The sequence below is a fragment of the Diabrotica undecimpunctata genome, chromosome 3 (genome assembly GCF_040954645.1).
Source record: "Diabrotica undecimpunctata isolate CICGRU chromosome 3, icDiaUnde3, whole genome shotgun sequence".
Taxonomy (NCBI): Eukaryota; Metazoa; Arthropoda; class Insecta; order Coleoptera; family Chrysomelidae; genus Diabrotica; species Diabrotica undecimpunctata.
In genome coordinates, this window is record NC_092805.1 from 125,324,783 (window position 1) to 125,346,193 (window position 21,411).

A 21,411-nucleotide genomic window follows, 5' to 3' on the forward strand; every position below is an offset into this window, starting at 1 on the left:
CTGCAAAAAGTCCATCTCTATCAACTCCTCGTTAACGTTAATCTTAACGTGTAAAATCTTGCTCTCTCTTCACAATTACTAATTACGTCTTCACAATTACTTTAACAATTTGTGATAGGTAAACACGTGACTCTGTTTTCTTTAATTTTGACTGTGATAAGTCTTTCCAGATAAGAAAATCGGAAACCCCCATTTCTTTCACCACCACACGATTCAAATTACACGTTTTAACGGCCTCGACGAAATCATGATAATCATAAACTTTCTTCTTTTTCTTTAACGTAAGTCCACTTAGTGGTGGAAACTATTAGCGGTGTTGCTTTATTCCTTAGAAAAAACCTCGCATATCGTTTTATCCTACGTTAAAAACCCGTATCTGCTAAGCATATACCAGGTTTTTACTACGAAGCGTTAAATGCCAGGTTTATACTAAGCATAATAGTCATTTTTGGCGTTTACGGGGAAACTATTTTCTTTCATAAAATATTTAGAAATGTAAAATACGGGTTTTTCTCTATGTAAAATTGTTATATAAACCATAATTATTCATATGGTGCAAAAATCCCAATTTTTCAAATTTTGGAGATACGGGGTTCTTTCTTAGTAGGGCAGTATATGTCTATGCTTGTAGATGACGCTGGGACTAAGGAGGTTAAATTAAATTAAAAAAGAGATAACGAAGATATTTTAATGCTATTTTATTTTGTAAACTGGTAATCTAATATCTACATTAATTAAAAAATTAAAGCTGAGAATCTAAATTCACTATTACATATTTACAATAACACATTAACTTTAATTAAAATAGTATTTTTAAATACACTGACTTTCGGAAATTTTCATTTCTTTGTTCTGAAGTTATTCTCTTGTTCCATTTTAATATCATTTACTATCTTTAATGAAAATAAATCACAAGTTTAATGTAAAATACAGATATTGGGACGTTTTGATTTTCACTTTTTCACAATATTTTCAGTTCTAAAATTGTGGTTACTTTTCATTAAAGATAGTATTTGAATAAAAATTAACTTTCATAAATGTCTACTTAATTTTTTCTCTGTTAGTTTACAATCTGTTTTACAAATAATTGTATTGTTGAGCTAGTTTCCAACTAGAGAAGCACTTGTTGAACTGAATGTTTTTCTACAGCAATGTACAGATGAACGTAAAGATGTCTTTGGCCATTTTTATTAATTATGAAAAAGCATGTGATATAGTCATTCATCATAGTAAATACGCAAAAAAAGGACGTTACTGATCATGGAATCCGGATACCAAGATTCGACAGGGAAGAAAAAGATCACGTAAAAGACGAGGCCTTCCAGGTCGACAGCAAGCAAAATCCTCGTTTAGATAATAAAATTCCACGTTCTAAGAATACACAAATGTAGACCAATAAGACTTGCAACATGGAATGTAAAAAGCTTGTACTAGTCAGGAAAATTAGACAATTTAATACAAGAAAAGACCAGAATGAAAATAAATATGCTGGGCATAAGTGACGTACACTGGCCACACACTGGCAAACTTATAACCAAAAACGGCATGATATATTATGCTGGAAACAACGATCCGGCTCATCGCTATGGAGTCGCAATCTTGTTAGACACAGAAACTAATAAACCAGTTATAAACTTTACTCCTTACTTAAAGAGAGTGATAATGGTTCAGCTAAAGACAAACATACAAGTTAACTTAATTCAAGTATACGCACCAACAGCGGATAAGGGTGAAAAAAAGATAGAACATTTTTACATGGAGTTAGACACAATTTTAAGATCTATTAAAAAAGAAGACATTACAATCGTAATGGGGGACTTTAATATTAAAGTCATGAGAGGAAAAGTTGACAAATATGTTGAGGAATTTGGACTAGGTGACAGAAACGAAAGAGGGGATAGACTTGTGGATTTTTGTCAAAATGAACATTTTGCAATAATGAACACAATGTTCCAATTACCCGATTATACACATGGAGATCTCCTGCAGACAACAAAGACCGCATAGTCAGAAATCAAATAGACTATATATTACTCAAAAATAGATACAAGTACTCAATTAAAGCAGTAAAAGCATACTCCGGAGCAGATGTCAACTCAGACCATAACCCGCTGATAGCAGAATGCACGAGAAACTAAAAAATATTGTAATACCTAAAAATAAACCAACGTTTGATTATACAAAATTAAGAAAAAGAGAAATACATCAAAAAGTAATCCAACAAGTCAACTTAAATTTAACTGAAGTAAGAGAAGAAATCTTAAAATCAGAAGATGTCAATGAGTGGAGCAATATTCAGGAGGCATTACTAAAGGCTGCAGAAGAAAGTTTAAAGCCTAAAAAGACAAATAAAAAACAGAAGTCGATGACTTCAGAAATTCTAGCATTAATGGAAGAGAGGAGAAAGGCCAAAGTGAGAAATAAGCCAAAATATCAAGAACTACAAAGTAGAATTAAAGTAAAAATAAAAAAGGCCAAGGAAAAGTGGTTAACAGATCAATACATAGAAATAGAAGAGCATGACAGAAAATGCGACAGAAAATGCGAACTAACAAATACCAAAAAGTGAGCACACTGTGGGATACTCAAAAATGATAATGGTAAACTCATTGCAACAGGCAATTAGAAATGCAAAGTTCTACTGTTTAACAAAGTATATACAAAAGGAGTAACAGCCGAATATTGGTTGCTGTCCACGTTTGTAACACTACCAGTGAGTACATGCGACAGAATGCTCCCAGTACAGATCAGTTTCCTTAATAAGCCACACACTTGAGATATTTCTCAAAATAATACATAGAAGACTATACAAAAAATAAGAACACACCCAGTTTGGATTCAGAGGAGGACTAGGAACGAGAAAGGTTCTGTTTGCTTTTAACGTTCTCGCGGAAAGACGACTAGATATAAAACAAGATCTCTATGTCTGCTTTATAGATTATCAAAGTCTTTTGATTGAGTACAACATCAGGAATCGTAAAACTGTTAAAAGAAAAGAATGTGGATAGTCGAGATATACGGGTTATTGTTAATTTTTACTGGAATCAAAAAAACAAAGGTTTCAATCGAAAATGTCGATGGATAAATTGTAGAGATCAAAAAAGGTGTTAGACGGGGTTTCATGCTGTTCCCATTGTTATTTAATCTGTAAAGCAAAGTTTTTTTTTTTAAGGAAGCAATATCAGAGGAACAACAGGGTATATCAATAAACGGAAAAATCCTCCGGCATAAGATTCCCAGACGACACCGCTGTTTTTGCAGACAGTCTAGTCTATATAGACTACAAATGAACGTTAAGAACACCAAGTGCATGATTATTTCAAAGTAATATACGGTAGGAATGCTAGATATCGAGGAAAAACAAGTAGAAAGAGTAAATAACTACAAATATCTGGGAATCTAGGTAAATCATAACAATGACCAAGGTAGAGAAATAAGCACACGCATTGAAATTGCAAGACAAGCATTTATAAAAGTAAAAACAATGTTAATCGACACCTTCCTCTGGAGCTGAGGATAAGAGTCTTAAGATGCTACGTGTTCTCGACTTTGTTGTATCAAATAGACAGCTGAACACTAAAAGTGGATAATATAAAGAAGTTGGAATCATTTGAGATGTGGTGCTAGAGAAGGATTTTGAAAATATCATGGACCCAAGGAGTTACAAATGCAGTTATAAAACAAGAAAGATAAAATATTTAGGCCACATTACTAGAGGTGCGAAATATGAGATATTAAGGCTCATAATGCAAGCTAAAATCAACCTTAAAAGATCCATAGGAGGACGAAGAATTTCCTGGCTGAGAAACCTAAGAGAGTGGTATAGTTGCAGCTCAGTATGGAAAAATTGTAAAATTTTAGAACGATTCAGACAGGATTGTGTGTTGTCTCCACTGTAGTTTAACATATATTTATATAGAGTCGTTAAAGGAGCTTTGCACAGCTTGAAATATGGTGTCAAAATTAATAGAAAACTAATAAATTAAGTTAAGCAGATAACAAAGATATATTGAGCGATGACCGAAATGGATTGCAATGTCTTTTAAGCTCATCAACACGGTAGGAAGAGAGATGAAACTAAAAATTAATTGTTAAAAAACAAAATAGATGGTATGTATTTAGTCGTTTGCCTTATTAAAATACACTATTAAAAATAGATGGATAGAATAATACCAATACAAATAATGTCCAATTTTAAAAATCTAAGTTGTTATATTACTGATCAACTAGACCCAGATAATAAGTTAAAATGTAGAATTGAAGTCGCTCGTGCAACTTTTTCAAAAATGAGGTCACGCTTCTGTAACTATAAGTTAAAACTTAAACTGCGGAAATGCATAATTAAGTGTTACAATAGTCAGTTGTCTAGACAACACAACTTATAGTACTAAAAAAAAAGTATTATTATACATTGTAAACTGCAAAATTTAAACAATAATTGATTGGACGCTAAAAACATTGATTGCGTTGGATCTTTTTGTTTTTAGAATATATATTTTTAGGAATATTACATAAATTTATTATGTATATAGGCATAATTGGATCTAACTTTAATGTCAGTGTGATTATTTTAAAATAAATTAAAACTTGTACTTGTAGGTCTAAAAACTGAGTCTAAACTCTATTCTGAGCATCCCTCCATCCAACTGGGGCACTACTTAGACTTGGTGGTCTTAACTTATTTTTGTTTCTACTTTTGCTTCGTCTGCTTTTTTTACTTTTACTACTGTGATTGCTTTGCAGAGTTTCCGCGCTGTGAGCATTTTTCACTATTTGGTAATTAATATCTTTATCATCAGACTGCTCCTCTATGACATCCTCTCCACCTCCCATCGGTTTTTCCATTTCAGAAAATCTATAACAAAATATACAAACATGTTAAAAACTTAACTACCTTCGCAAGAAAAAAATTTCTTATGAGTGGTGTTCTTTTTAACATCTGCCAAAAGCTTATAATTTACAAAATGTCGATTATAACGAAATAAAAACTAAAAAAAGGTCTCTTATTTTCGAACTTCTATCTTGTGGTAAGGCTTTAACCCTGAAGTTTAAAGTGCAAAAATGCTTACAGTATAATAAGAAGTCAATATTCGAATGATTTATAATTAAAGTTACAAGTAACCGAGTGAACCCTTAGTGAACGAGTGACATTGGAAAACACATACTTGTTTAAATAAAAATATGTATATATACGTGGACGGAATTAGAATCGGAATCAATAATAATTAGTCATTGTAGATATACTAGAACAGTATTTCACAACAATTTGCATAAGTCGATATTGTTATTGTGTTTACGTTGATATTTTAAATAGTCAGTTATATAATGTACTAAAATTAAAACAGTTTTAACACGTTAATCGCCCAAATGAAGCAAAAAATATCCCACCCCCAGGCCCAACTTAGTTTTTCTAGTAAATCATTAGGTTTTTACCTCGGATATGATGTACTGGCTGTTATAAAGCGCTAGGTTAAAAAAGTTTTCTAAAAATGTATTTTGAAAATGACACCCTACTTATGGGTTTCAGATCCTCTGACGACTGAGCGCCGCGAAACCCGAGTATCGGTTGTCATTTTTTTTGAGTTCTAATAAGTCTGTGTGTGCTAAAAATGCAGTTGTTTTGTTTAGTCTACAATTCATTTGTTGAAATTATTAGGTTAGCGTAATAAGGTTGGTTGTAAATTATAGAAAATTGTATTGTGTTTTGTGTCGTAATAAAATGAAAAAAAGTTACGAAAAGGAGCAAGAGAGACTTTTGAAATTATGGAATGAGTTATTATCAGACGAAAAACAATAGACTTTAGACTTCATAGATAATACTTCAGATGATTACTTGCCCAGTAATTCATCATCAGATATTGAGTCTGATGAAAGTGCATTGAATTTAGAAGCAAGGAAGAAAAAATTAAAAAGGTAATTATTATGTGAAACATATCACCAAAAAACTTATTAACTTATTTTCCTTTTTGTTGTATTGTTTACGGCTTAAGGATTAAATATTTGTATGTAGTTCAGTTCTAGTTAACAATTTTTAAATCTAAATAAAACGTTTCAATGTTTCTACAACTATAGTTCAACCTTCAGGATTTTTTGAAATAAAACGTAATCACCTTTAGGTTCCCTATAAAAGCAAAGATTTCTATTGATGAGCTTGAATGATGAAACACTGGTACCCTTCAGAGGAAAATTGTCATTCAGACAATATATCAAAAATAAGAGGTTCAAATTCGGAATAAAACTGTATAAACTCTGTTGTAAAGACGGCTATATATACGATATCAAAATATACTGTGGAAAAGATAAAAATTCAGATAAACCTGCTACAGTTTCGACCGTTTTATCACTTATGTTGCAACTTTTAGATCACGGACGCATTTTATATATAGATAATAATTACTTTACTAGTGTCGCATTAGCGCATGAACTACAAAAGCGTAAAACGCATTTTGTCGCTACTTGAAGGAAAAGTAGAAAAAACAATCCAAAGGATGTAGACCCAAAAATTAAATAAAGGAGAAATGTACGCAACAGAAAGTAATACAGTGGTAGTTGTTTTAAAATGGCAGGATAAACGTGATATTCTTTGTCTCAGCACTATTCATACTGACACAACCACTAACATTCATATATCTATCCGATCAGTTGAAATCATATTCTTCCTCTTTGCGTAAAGGGATCAAATGGTATAGAAAACTTCCATTTGAAATATTACTTGGCTCAGCAGTAGTAAACGCTTTTATAATATATAAAATGGTGGCAAAGGCCAAAATATCAATTACGGATTTTAGACAGAGCATTGCTCTAAGTATGTTACAAATGCATGTAGTGGATGTCGCGAAGGTGCAGGAAAATGACAACATAAAGCATATTTTACATGAAGTTGCTTCAAAAGATCGTCGAAAATGTGTAGTATGTTATGCGAAATTAAGCGCTGAAGAAGGCCGAAAAACCGCTCAGAAGAGGGACCAAAATCAAAATTTTCATGTAATGCTTGTAATAAGTTTTATTATTTGTCATATTTTTTTGACGTTTACGATTATTCTGTATAATTAATAAAAACTGTTTGTATTATTTAATTGAAATAAAAATGTTTTTTCATAAATTCTTATAATTTTTTAAAAAAATCTTTAATGATAGTAAATACATAAAAAGTGCCGAGCTCAAACACTAGTATTACCTCCCAGGCCCATCTGTAAAAACTTTCATATAGATAAATTGTTTTCGAAGCACCGCAGTTGGGTTACAGGCTTTTATGTTAACGCTAGTAGTGAAGGTTGCCCTATGGGTGTCGGGGCGTGTACGACCACAGGATCTGAAACCCAAATGTCGGGTGTCGTGGCGATTAACGTGTAAGATGCAAGTAGTACCAAATAATTAACAACCCTTACCAACACCCTTTCATATACCACAATCTGTTCTTAGGTAGATTAGTGTAGTTAAAACGGTAGTTTTATTTGTGAGTAAGTATTAATATTTTTGTGTTTTATAAAAATATTTGTTTGTAATCTTCTTGTGGTGTCTATCTGTTTCGGATGTTGGCAACCATCATGACAATCTATTTTGCAAACTGCTGCTCTGAAAAGATTTGTGGTTGTTGTGTTGAACCATGTACGTAGCTTTTTCAGCCAGGAAATCCTTCGCCTTCCTGGTCCTAGTTTTCCTTCAACTTTTCCTTGTAGAATTAATTGCAGCAACCCATATCTTTCGCTGTTCCTTATGCCTCTACTGCATGAATTATCTTTTAGATAAAAAAAAATTTTTTGCAAAATTTAAGATTTTGTTGTTATAAAGAAGTATATTTACCAATAAATTTACAACAATTTTCTACTAATTGAGAAAATAAAAAAATAAGCCATATATGGCTTCCTATGCAATAAACCTAAAATTTACAAAAATAGACAGGTCCAAATATGGCTTCTTATGCACTTAAAATAGTTATTGTTTTTAGGAGTGAAATTCTACGAAACAATTTCTTTACTTAAACATAAAAATACGTTACATTTAGTACATCTAACAAAAGATCTAAATTTACAGTAATTATAGCACAACAATCTTGTATCGTTCTACTGGGGAAAGTGGCCAATGGCGTCTATACGAACTTCATTGCTTGGATAATCTTGATGCAAAGTAAGCCGCTTTTTAGATTTGGGAGTTTCTACTTCAGTTATGGAACTGCTTGGTGAATTAACATTTGATAATGGTCGACCCCTTTTCTTTGGCAAACTGTTTTTGTCCACTTTGCATTAATTTTCTGCAATATATTGTTTGAAGTCAAATAATGGCATATAATTTACACTCTTTTGGCGCCACAGAATCCATGCATTCGCAATGCATATGTACAACAGGTAAAAAAATATTTTCTTGTACCATTTTTTTGAACGTAACTGAATCCTATAAAGCTCTAAAATGGAATCCAATAGATCAACTGCTCCCATATGATTGTTATTAACATCTATTGATTTAGGACAAAGAATTTCACGATGTTCTTTGGCTTCTTGAAAATAGCGCTCTCTGGAAGTAATAGGAGAACTACCTACGTATGTTGAGAGCATGGTAACTTGTTTGTTGTCTTACCAACAAACACAAGAGGTTTCTACTCCATCTATAACAGTAGTTTTCTCTACCATAGTATCTCGACCATGTTTTTTTAAATCTTTTGGTGTAGGCATTTGACAATTTGATACTCTGTTAATTCTAGCTGTCCCTAGGGGCAGCAAACCATTCAGTGAAATATAAACTTGTAGGTTAGGGCTGTTGAACCAATTATCAAAACATACTTTACGATTTTTGTGCTGTGGGATTGTACTAGTTAGTTCTGTAACTATATTTTCACTTGCTCCAAGATCTGGTGCACCATCAGGTATAACATTACTTTGCTTTCCAGCAAATACATCAAAATCGTAGCTGACTCCTGAAACTCCACTAAGTACCAAATTTTTGAATCCCCATTTCTTGGGTTTCTTAGGATTGTATGGTTTTAGACTGTATCTTTTTTTAGTAGATATGATTTGTTCATCAATAGAGAGATACTCTTCACTAGGAACTAATAATAATTGTTCACGTATGTATGTTCTCTACGAGAGGTCTGATTTTAAAAAGTTTATCGTGACTAAGCTACTAATATTGTGTCGCTTCCTGAAGAAGCATGGCAAAACAGCAAATTTATGGCAATGTCGTCTCCATATATAAAACTTAAGGGGCAGTATAACTGATGCGACTTACACTCTTTTAAAGGTTTAAAAACTGTATCTACATCAGATTCAGCCTAGTCGACACTAAAACCCACTTGTGAAAGAGCAGTTTTAAGAAGGTCTATTAAGTTTGTTTTGCTCTTTCATTACCAAAATATTTATCTTGGAATATTATTAGTACGGTGCTCTGATTAAACTTTATCTCTGTCCATTCGTGTTTTTTCGTGCGACGAAACGCACGAGGTGGGATAAGTTTTGTAGTGGCGGAATCGGTCGATAATAAATTAACAATAAGATAGGAAGATGGCATCCCTTATTCCAAGATGGCGAGTATTAAAGAATCCGGCCAAGTTCGGAGAGCTGTAGAAGCGAAAGAAATTAATGAAATTAAACAAATTTGTAGTGAAAGTTATTCTATGAAGAAGCCTCAAAAAAGAGGCCAAAAAAACGTGTCATACACTATGTTTTGTGTATTTCTCAGGATCGTCCAATTTTAAATACCGTGCAATTTGTAAGTGACGTGATCCAAACGTCATAATATCAACTACTTGATTTATCATCTTCTTTTTCTTGATGTGCCTATCCGTTACGAATGTTGACGATTATCATGGCAATCTTTATCTTATCTGCAGCAGCGCGGAAAAGCTGCACTGGAGCTGATTTATCATAGTCCAAGAAAACTCGATCAATACTTACTGGATGCTGGAGCGCAATGATAAATACTTCTTTACCAAACGCACGTAATTAATTGCATAGCTATCAGTAACTGTAAAACGTCTAGCCATCACAGTCTTAGATAGTCGGAGGATAGTAATAAGCAATACGCTTCCTTCTTCTTTGTTGTCATTTAAGCGTAAATCGCACAGTTCACATTTTCTACAAAAACAAAAGATACTGCAAAAGGTTACTACCTTCAAAAAAAAAATACGTAATGTCCGGAGCATCTGCTAATTGCCTTCATAAATGCAAGCACTTTCACAAATGATTTTAAATCGACCCCTTTGTTTATCATCAACATTATGTACTTTGCAATTTCGAATGAACAGCCCACATAGTCGACGGCTTCAGAAATTTTCTGAAGATAAGCAAGCACAACTCTTCTATCTGTATCTGTTACCTTGTGCTCTTCCGTTCGTTTAATAACCTTGTATTCTTTTTTATAAGTTTCTTCCGATTTTCAAGCAATATACAACCATTAATAACAATTAATCTTATGTGACGAATTGCAAATTAATTTGTATTTTTCTCATTTAAATAACAACCAAAATTGTACTGATGTATATTACAAATTCAACCATTTTACATTATTAGCTCTTATTTCAATTTTTTGTAGTAATAATACATGATTTCAAAGTGTACTAATAAAAAATAGCGTACAGATTTATGCGACCTTAATATTCACTTTACCATACTTTACTATACTATTTTCTGTAGAATGAACCGTTCTCTCATAAACAATGCTTAAAGTGACCGGCGTCAGTCAAGCGCGCTAAATAAATTTTTTAAATAAAATTGAATCAACTCGACAATACAAATTTGATATCTTTTCATCAGAGAGTCCTATCCACAAAAATCAAAACGTGGTTTGAGTGAAGATGCGTGAAAATGCATTAAATGTGACGAGTGTAGCTTTCGTATGCAATTTTTGCGATTTGTTGCAACTGAAGCCAGTTTCTCAAAAGCTGTTAAATAAATAAACGTTGCGCGATTTTTGCCAATTTTTTTACGATTCTCATAAGATCAATAAAATTTATCACTCCCATTGATCGGTTATAATAGAATTTTCATTGTTAAGAATCATATAAAATGGCAAAAATCTGATCTGATTAAATGATATCGAATTTTTACCGTTGAGTTAATACAAAATTTATTTAAAATATTGACTATGCGAGCATAACTGAAATAAAATCGCTGTATAATTTTTAGACGTCAAAGCTCTGACAACTGGGTTAGAGATATAATGCCAGTATGTATATAATACCAAGTATAATTATTACTATCCGATAAAATTTTTTAAACTGCCATCGTCTTGGAAAAATATTTTTAACAAAAACGTTTTTTGCAACATTGCCCGTCTTTATTTTATGTTAAGCTATTTTAATAGATATCTATAACTGTTACTACGTAGCTTAGACTTTTTGGGTAGGCATTTATATATCACGCACAATATTATCCACTTACATCAAAAACAAAGTGCAGTAATGTTAAATTAATCCAATGGGAAAGAAAAATATATAAAAGAAAAAAACAACAAAAAAAAATTAACTAGAAACTCAGTATACGTTAGCAACAAGTAATTTAATACAAAATATGTGTGAACATACCTAAGATAAAATTTGAATTCTTCTTTTAATGCCTCAAGGTACGTTGAATTATTTCTTTTGGCCTTCTTTCGGCAATAAAGTAGTGTTTCCAAAATTGCTACAAAAATAGCAAAAATTGTACCTCCTATTGTTACCCAGAAAACACCTTCAACGCCTTTTAAATTTAATGGTGTAGCATCTGAACTGCCGCCATCATCCTAAAAACCATAATACTTAAATATATGCAAAATATGAAATTAAAAACTATAAATAGCCTGATCATTTAAAATACAAATCCAAATATACTTCGTTATAGGTTGGAACAAATTTTATATCAAAATTTTGGTGAAAACAAAAGATATTTTCAAGAAGTAAATGATCTTTAAAAAACGGAGTCATTGTTTCATCATCATCCAGCCTTCTGTATCCAAAGTTGAACCTAGACCTTCCTTAATTTCTTCCAGTTCTGTCGCTCTTGAGCTTCCTGCAGCCAATTAACAGCGATTCTTTTAACGTCGTCTTTCCATCGTGTAGGTGGTCTTCCTCTGCTTCTTCTGTTAGCTCGTGGTCTCCACACTATAATTTTTGGGTCCATCACCCGTCATTAATTCTGGCAACGTGACTTTCCCAGTTGCCTGTCCTTCTTCTTATTTCTTCTTTTCTAACTCTATCTCTCAAAGTCAATCTAAGTAGTGATCGTTCAATTCGTCTTTGTGCTACTCTGAATTTGGTTGCTGTAGCCTAGGTAAAGGAAAGTATTTCGGCGCCGTAAGTCATGACTGGGAGCACACATCGGTCGAATGTCTTCTTTTTCAAAAAATTTAGCATGTTGCTATTGAAGATGTCTGATAGAGCTCCATATGCGGCCCATGCTAAAGTGATTCTGTTTTTGAAAATCGTATAAACCTTCAACACGAATTATCGCATCAGTTAAAAAACGTAATCTGGGAGTGACCAAAAAGGAGGAGGCATAGCTTTCTTATCGTCTACTCATGGAGCGATGGATTTTAATTTAATTTAATTGATTGGATTTATTTCGATTCGATTCGATTTGATTCCAATCGATGATCCACCTGATGAAATTAAACCACCTCGATGATCTTCCCTTGATAATCTCAAATAACTGTTTATCGCCAATTATTAATGAGTTTCTTACATTACTTATACTTTTCTGCTACCGTTCGGATGCTGTCAGTAGGATTTTATTTTAATATCATGTTTCTTTGTATTTGTTATGTTTACTTGCTAGAAGGACGAAGAGTTGGGATAATGAGACCAATAAAGTTCTTAGTTGATTCCACCTTAAATATCTTTGAGACCTTGACGATCTTGGAAGTCGTCAGGTAAATTTTTTTGCTCGTTGCAAATACGTTTTAACATGGCTTGTTCGTCTTAAATAAGATAGTGATCTTGACATTAAAAAGTCATTGTGATGTATATATCTTTGAGGTTTCGTACGTTCTAGGTGACCATAAAATAGCATTCTATGTCTTCTCACGTTGGTAACAAAGTCTTCTATTTGTTTATATATCTTAGGATTATATCTTCTCCAGAATTATTTATTTTCTTTGATTGATAACCATAAGATTTTTAATAAAACTTATACTTATACTATTAGATACTAATCGACATAAAATAGTATTAGGGGTAGAAATAGGTGTACCAAATCAAATAGGCATATTTGATAATATTTTGGCTCACAAGAGTACATAATCCAGAGTTTTTAGGCGGCGTAAATGCATATATTTTGAACGGAAAATATATCTGAGTTGGTCAGACTAGCGTCATCATCATCATTACGTAGCGCTAAAACCCTGGGTGGGTCTTGGCTGACTGTACAACTTTTTTCAACTTTGTTCGGTCCTCCATCAACCTAGGGTCAAATGGAATGTTCATTTTCCGGAGATCTGCTTGGATGTTATCTCTTCATCGCATTCTGGGACGTCCGAGTGGTCTTTTGCCTGTGGTAATCTCCTTCCATACCAGTTATATCTCCTCTCCTCCCATACGACTACCGTCGTATGCAAATAAATTTATTCGTCTTCTCAAAATGAGTAAAATATCTATTAAGTTGACTACTCATCACTGCCCTCTACAATATCATTCCAAAAAGGTAGTGTTAGCAATCGGCATAACATTTGTGATAATTAGGCGTTAGGGATATTGAGGGTTAGGTAAAAGAGTAGTTATGTGCCGCTATTATACAATGGTACACAAACTGAATCTAGTCCTACTCGTATAATATTATCTTGTATAAAAATTTATTAATAAAATTAATATGTGTATTTTTAATAAAACAGTAAAGCATAAAGGATGCAAATATTTACAATTTTATTTATTACTTACAGAACACTGACCGCCACCTCTTCTTTCTTCCCACCATTTCCTCTTAAATTTTTCAAGCTTCCCTGAATTTTGCATTAATAAAATTGCAGTACTTAAACTACTTCTATACGTTGAATCTAAAATAAACAAAAATAAATTAAACAAAAATATAGTAAGAAGGTATATATAATGTTACTGATGCTTTTGAAATAAAAAGGTAACTTCTTTGTAGCTTTTAGTACTAAGTTAGTTTTTTTAACTATGGTTACCTCTGACATTTGAGTAACGGAAAATGAGGTTTTACCATTCACATTCACCAATACTTGTGTCTGATGAAAAGGCTTTAGTAGTTTGTCTAGAGACTAATTATATATAAGATACCTAGTCCTTGAAATAGTACTAATATAGCCCGTAAAATTGACCAAAGTTCAAACATAGATTAGACATTTGTTAAGGGTTAATTAATCTGTCTATGAGATGAAAATTATCGTATGCAGATTTAGGATATCGTCAACTTATAACCATTTCTTGAATGCATCCTTGGAGAGAGGTGTCAAGTTTATGCATATTGCATATTTTTTCCTGTGAATCCTTAAGCAATGAAAGGCCCTGGTATTATAATTAACAGTGATACTTATTCAACGTTGAAAGCACAATTGAAAAAATGTTGCAATAAGGAGTTATCTGTATTTTTTTGGTAAAATGAATTATGTGTGATTTCTTATTGAGTGTAACAAGGATGTTTCTAACGTAACTATTACCATATTAGGAAACACATTTGTAATGAAGTGTAATGTACTGAAAAATGTGTAATGAAGCTGATGACCAGCAGACAACAACAACATAAATAAGCATTTCGTATGCGCCTTTGTACCTACATTTCTTGAACCGGTATGTAAGTATTAATTATATACTTTCTAAAAAAATGCATACATATTATTCATACTATAACATACCTTATACAACCCTATTAGATATATTTTGCATTTTTTAGCATTTTAAGTTAACCTTTCCGGAGACCTGACGATGAACAGCAAATTTTAGTGTTCCAAGCCGGTCATCCAAAACTGACGCAAAGCAGTCAATGGATCTTTTTCTAATTGGCCGGGTTTATGGACTACGTGACCTCCCATTCACTTGTGTTTGAAGTGTGAAGGTCACTTGGGCAATAAACGTCACCCATTAGAAAGAGTCAGACTGCTTTGAGTCAATTTTCTCTGTCGCACTTGGGGAACGGGTCTGTATTGTAGCTTTCAGTCTATTTGTATTATATGTCTGTATAATAAATAGACTGTAGCAAAGAAGAGGAACGAGAAAAAAAAAACAAAGATCAAAGGCAAAAGACAAAGAAATTATTTAAATCGAAAAAAAAAATCAAAAAGTCCAAGAAATTATGAATTATCAATAAGATAGAAACAAAAAATAAAAAAACACAACTCAAAACCATTGTAACAATACTTAAAACTACGTAAACGAAAACGGACAGCTAATATAGCTAAAGAAGCAGAAAAATGTCAAAAGTATTTCAAAGAAAAATATCAAGAAACGGGTAGAGAAGAAGAAAGATAAACAATAACGAACACAGAACAATATGATGAAGAAGAAGAATTTACCTATACAAAAATGGAAGAGAAAATATGCAAACTTAAAACCGAAAAACAACCGGGAAGACGAAATATGTACAGAACTTATAAAATACGGTGGGAAGGCATTATACAAACATATTTATGAAGTAATACAGCATATATAGAGAATCTACAAAACAGTAATTAGACCAGTTGTCACATATGGATGTAAAACGTGGACCCTCTCAACCACTGATGAAAATCAATTGAGAATATTTGAGCACAAAATACTAAGGAAGATATTTGGACCAACCCAATGCAGCGATGGTTCGTGGAGAATTAAAATGAACCACGAGCTGGATGAACTAATGCAGAGCGCAGATATTATCAGATTTGTAGAGTCACAAAGACTAAACTGGCTTGGCCACCTAGAAAGAATGCCAGATAATCGAGCTGTAAAAGTAGTCCATAGATGGAAGCCCCAAGAAAGCAGAACAAGATGAAGGCCCCGAAAAAGATGGATAGACGACGTAGAGAGGGACAGTTATTTCCAATGAAATAAACTACCTTCTTCTTGGACCATAAAAATCCCCAAATGTAATACAAATCTTCTACTGTATCCTAAATCTGATACTTCATCACACATAATTCTACCACGGTTTCAAGCGATTAAAGACAAGTAGAAAAGATATTACCAAATATATAGAGATTAAACAATTAAACATTAGTTCCAGCTACCTAAGGAGTACTCCATATATTCCGCCGAATTGTACGCCATATCTAAAGCCATAGAACATGATATATCAAACCAGCCCAAATTGGAAGCAGTCATTTTTACAGATTCTTTAAGCGCAGTACAAGGAATATTAAGGGTTTACCCAAACCACCCAATACTATGCCAAATTAAAATTGATCTAGAAGAACTTTACAGTAAGCATAAAAGGGTAGAATTTGTTTGGATTCTATCTCATGTAGGTATAATAGGTAATAAAAAAGCTGATCGGGAAGCTAAAGAAGCCTGCTATACGAATAGACCAGATAAAGAGCTCCTAGAAATTCCTCATTCCGATATTCAAAACATCATCAAAGAATTTTCAATGAGAATATGGCTCGAAAGATGGTTAACCCACCAGTACCTAATGAAGAAAGAACAACAAAAACTGTGCTATGTGTGTGATATTTCTTTGACAATCGAACACATTGTTGTTAGTTGCCCACTATATCACCAGGAACGACTTCAAAGTGATTTACCAAATGATCTGAAAAGTGCTCTGAACTATAGTAATTGTGATAAAGTGACTAAGTTTCTAAAACTGACTAAATTGTACAATGTAATATAAAATAGACTTAAGTTCTCAATATTGTAATTAGTTGTTATAAGCTAATATCTGATTTTATGTACAACTTTTCCCGCCAATAACCTTTCATGGTTGAAGCGGTTTACTTAATAATAAAAAAAAATTGATTGTATGTATAGTTTAAGTTTTTTGTTTAAATAAAAGTTTATTAGTTGTGTTGCATTTGATAATTCATATAACTTATTATTAGTTACTTAGTTATATTTCTATAAAAAGGTATAGTTTCAGTTATTTTTCTATAAAAAGAGGAATAAATTCATTATTTCATCATGCATCTAAATAAATGTGCTTGATGTAATTTAAATCTTAAGAGTTGTTATTTCCTTGTTGTTTTAGTCAATGAAAAGGTAAGAAACAATATTTTTAATAAATTAGGAGCATTATTTTATAAAACTACAATTTTAAAAAGTTTTAGATTAATTTCTAATTAGTAGATGTATTTTTTAAGAAAACATTTAAAAAAGATAGTCTTACATTTTTGAGATAATTCTTTTACTTTTAAGGCTGATCTTTAGCCAAATAGACGTATCTCATAAAAATAAATACCTACAAATAATTTTCAAACTATTACAATATAATTATAAAATATACACTGAACTTGATTATAACCACTTTTAAAAATGTAAATGAAAGGGGGGAAGTGAGTGGGGTTTGAGGATTTACTAAAATACTCATTCCCTAAAGTTGTCTTTCCTTTAGGTTTAAGGTTGGAAAGGCAGAGTAGTCTTGCAGACTACGCCGGACCAATTACGTTACTGCTACAGTGTCGGACCAGTTAAGGGTTAAAAGGCATTGATTTATATGTATAAGTTATTATAAAATTACTTGTATTATATTTTATGTAGCTTATAATACCTGTAATAAAATATTGTAATACTGATAAAATATAATGAAACAGTATATAGACACCTGCAGAGAAAAATAAAAAAGGAGATCCAATTAGCCAAAGAAAAATGGATGAGAGAAAGGTGCAACGAAATGGAGGATGTAATATCTAAACACGACTTATTTAATGTGCACAAAAAACTAAAAGAAATGAGTAACATATTTAAAAAACGAGTTCCCTATGTAGTCGTTGACAATAATAACAAAACTATTGTAAATGAGCACGAAATAAGAAAAGAATAGCAGCTGTATATATCAGAGTTGTTTGAAGATAACAGATATAATATTGACGAATTCTAAAAAAACTGTACTGACTGCCCAGAAATTATGAAATGCGAGGTAGAACACGCTATAAGTAATGCTAAAATTAGAAAAGGTTGTGGTCCAGATGATACACCAACTGAGTTGCTGAAACTAATAGAGGATGATAACATAAAAGTAGTAGTAAGACTTTTTAATTCAATATATAACACCGGAGTGATTCCCACAGATTGGCTCAAATCCATCTTTGTCGCAATACCTAAAAAATACAATGCGAGAAAATGCTCAGAATATCGATTAATTAGCCTAATGAGCCACACTCTTAAAATTTTCCAAAGAATACTTCACAACAGAATTAGACGCAAATGCGAAGAAGAACTAGAAGATACCCAATTTGGTTTTAGAAATGCTATGGGAACCAGGGAAACACTTTTTGCGCTTAACGTCCTATTAGAAAAATGCCGTGAGCAAAGAAAATATGTATTTGCATGTTTCGTGGACTTCGAAAAGACATTCGATAAAGTACAGCATGTAAAGTTATTGCAAATACTGAAAAATATCGGAATAGATGACAAGGATATCCGTGTCATTAAAAATTTGTACTGGAATTAAACTACTATCGTAAAAATTGGAGATAAATAAACCGATGGAATCTCCATACAACAAGGAGTCAGACAAGGTTGCATTTTGTCGCCAACATTGTTCAATGTTTACTTGGACCAGTTATTTAAAAAGGCACTTGAGAGACAACCATATGGAATAAAAATCAACGGGGAACTACTTAATGTGATTAGATATGCAGACGATACAGTAATTCTTTCAGAAAATATTGAAGGTCTCCAAATTCTGCTTGATCGTATTCACGAGGTAGGAGAGGAAATCACGGATTTCAAGTTAAGAAAGTCCACAAAATGACATATTTGAGAACTGTAATAACGGATCAACTAGATCCAGACATAGAAATGAAACGTAGAATAGTAATGACTAAAATTACTTTTATGAAAATGAAGTCATTTCTTTGCAATAATTATCTCAGTTTAGAACAAAGACAAAGAATGGGTAAGTGTCATGTTTGGTCCGTACTTTTGTATAGTGCAGAAGTGTGGACGTTAAAAGTATCGATTATGAATAAAATTGAAGCATTGGAAATGTGGGTTCATAGACGAATGCTGAAGATATCTTGGACAGCAAGAAAAACTAACATGGAATTACTAAGGAGCGTCAACATATAGTAAGGGCAAGTCGATATAAAATATTACAACTGATCCTTAAAGGTAAAATAGAGGGCCGTAGAGGTGTAGAAAGAAAACAAGTTTCTTAGTTACATAAAATCTTCAAAACGTCTTTTATTATTTCACACTTACTCTTTCTCATAGCTAATCCGTATCCTTTTTCATCCAGTTTTCCGTTTACTTGATAAAGGTCGCACTTTCTTTGTGTTTCGTACTGAATAGACTGATCTTCCATGAAAAATGCGTAGTATCCTTTCTGGGCCTGAGTCACTCCATCACTATTTTCGATAATTTTAATCTTATCTTTGTCTTTCAGTAATAACTGGTATGCTTTCCCAAAATCACTGTTTTCATCTGCTAACCACTTGTCCTAGAAATTATTGTTTAGTAAAATCAATTAAGAGATACATTGAACACAACAGTTGCTACTACTTGTGTCTAAGTAGAAGTTACCTGAGAAGGAAGCTTAAAAATATTAAAAAAGTTTTATATATTTATAGTTTATATTATAAGTATATAACATTATATTAACATAATACAATACTAAATTATACCAAACGAAATAAAAGAAATGGAAAGTAAAATTTCTATTTGCAGAAAAAGATATTAATAGTCCGGTAAAGATAGACATTAAAGATTACAAAAATTAACATAGAGCTAATAGGTGACACGAATGTTTGAGAAACTATTATAAATCGTCTTCTTCTTCTTCTTTTTATGTAGATATGACTCTTCCATGTTTTTCAATGTGCCTCCAGTAAGTTGTTGTTCCAACGTTTTCGTGGTATTCCTTTTGATTGGGGAACCATCTCTTGCCGTCTTTACTACTCTATTTGTTGCCGTTTGGCTTATATTATCGTTCCACTCTACTCTTTATTTCTTACACAGTGTTTTATCTCTGATATTTCTAACCACCATTTTGTCCTTTCTGTGTCAGGGCGTGTTTCTGTCGTGTATGTCATTATAGGTCTGATGTCTGTTTTGTAAATTCTGCCTTTCATTTCTTTCCTGATATTTTTGTTTCTCCATATTGTTCAATTCAGGCAACCTGTCACTCTGTTTGCTCTGTTCAACTGATCTTTCTATTTATTTCATCAGAGACATTTCTAGTCTGTTCTTTCTTTCGGCCAGATTGACCTATCGACAACAATTAAAATAGGTTAAGCAACTGGTCTAATCCCACGTAGCTTCAGTTCTCGTTTGTAGGTTCTGGTGTGTGTGTACGTATTTTTTGACCTGATTTTCGTTTTCTCGGATAATTAGGATTTGAATTGGTTTTGACCCCACGTTGTGGTAGACCTTATAATATTTTGCAGTAAGTTAAATTTATTATTTGCTCATAATGGTTTTAAGTGGTACTCGCAGCCATTAATTTCGAAGAGAATGAGGACCTCGGCGAAAAATTTAGTTGTACATTTACCTGGCCCAAAACAAAAATGTAAAAACACTAAAAGCCCGAAAGAAATATGCCAGCTATTTTTTAACGAATAAATTTTAGAAATATTTGTCAACAGCGCAAATAGAGAAATAGAAACTCAAAAATCAAAATTTACTTCGGAACAACGATACATACAAGAAAGACATAAAGCAGAACGTATGGCTTTGTTTGGGCTTTTATACTTTGGGACTTCTAAAAAAGCACATCTTTTCCTTGAAGACATCTGGTCAGAAAAATTTGGCTTAGCAATATTTCGCAATACACTGACAAAAAACCGGTTTGAATTTCTTTTAAACTGCTTGCGTTTTGATGACAAAACAACTCCAGCAGAAAGAAAAACTGTCGATAAATTCGCACCAATAATAGAAATATGAAATCTATTATAGAAAACTGCAAAAGCTTGTATGAATATGTAACTATAGATGAGCAGCTATTAAACTTTAGGGGTCGCTGCCCATTCAAAATGTACTTACCTAGCAAACCAGACAAATATGGTATTAAAATTATTATGATGTGCGATGCCAAAACTAATTATATGTGTTCTGCAATTCCTTATACAGGAAAAGATCCAAACAGAAGGCCTGAAGATGGTTCTATTCCAACGGAATATTATATGAAACTATCGAAAACAATAGCAGGAACAAATCGTAACATAAAAATGGAAAACTGGTATTCATCGATTGAGTTTGCAAAAAAACTTCTTGAAAATAAACTTACCATGGTAGGAAATCTCCGCAAAAATAAAAGGGAAATACCGGTACAATTTCTAGATGTCAAACGCAGTGAAATCCCCTCATCAGCGTTTGCTTTTTTAAAAGATGTAACTTTAGTATCCCATGTTTCAGAAAAGAAA

The 21,411-nt window shown here is 32.5% G+C and overlaps 1 protein-coding gene across 1 annotated transcript in view; it reads right to left on the bottom strand.

Moving 5' to 3' along the window:
• Positions 1-681: 681 nt before the first annotated feature.
• LOC140437369 (glutamate receptor ionotropic, kainate 2-like) overlaps positions 682-21,411 on the bottom strand; it is a 96,100-nt gene continuing 75,370 nt past the window's right edge. Inside the window, exons 11-14 of the mRNA XM_072526858.1 lie at positions 19,253-19,490; positions 13,841-13,956; positions 11,516-11,712; positions 682-4,855 (exon numbers count right to left, since the gene is read on the bottom strand). Coding sequence (XP_072382959.1) covers positions 4,615-4,855; positions 11,516-11,712; positions 13,841-13,956; positions 19,253-19,490 — 792 coding nt within the window. The 3' untranslated portion in view covers positions 682-4,614. The remainder of the gene's footprint in view (positions 4,856-11,515; positions 11,713-13,840; positions 13,957-19,252; positions 19,491-21,411) is intronic.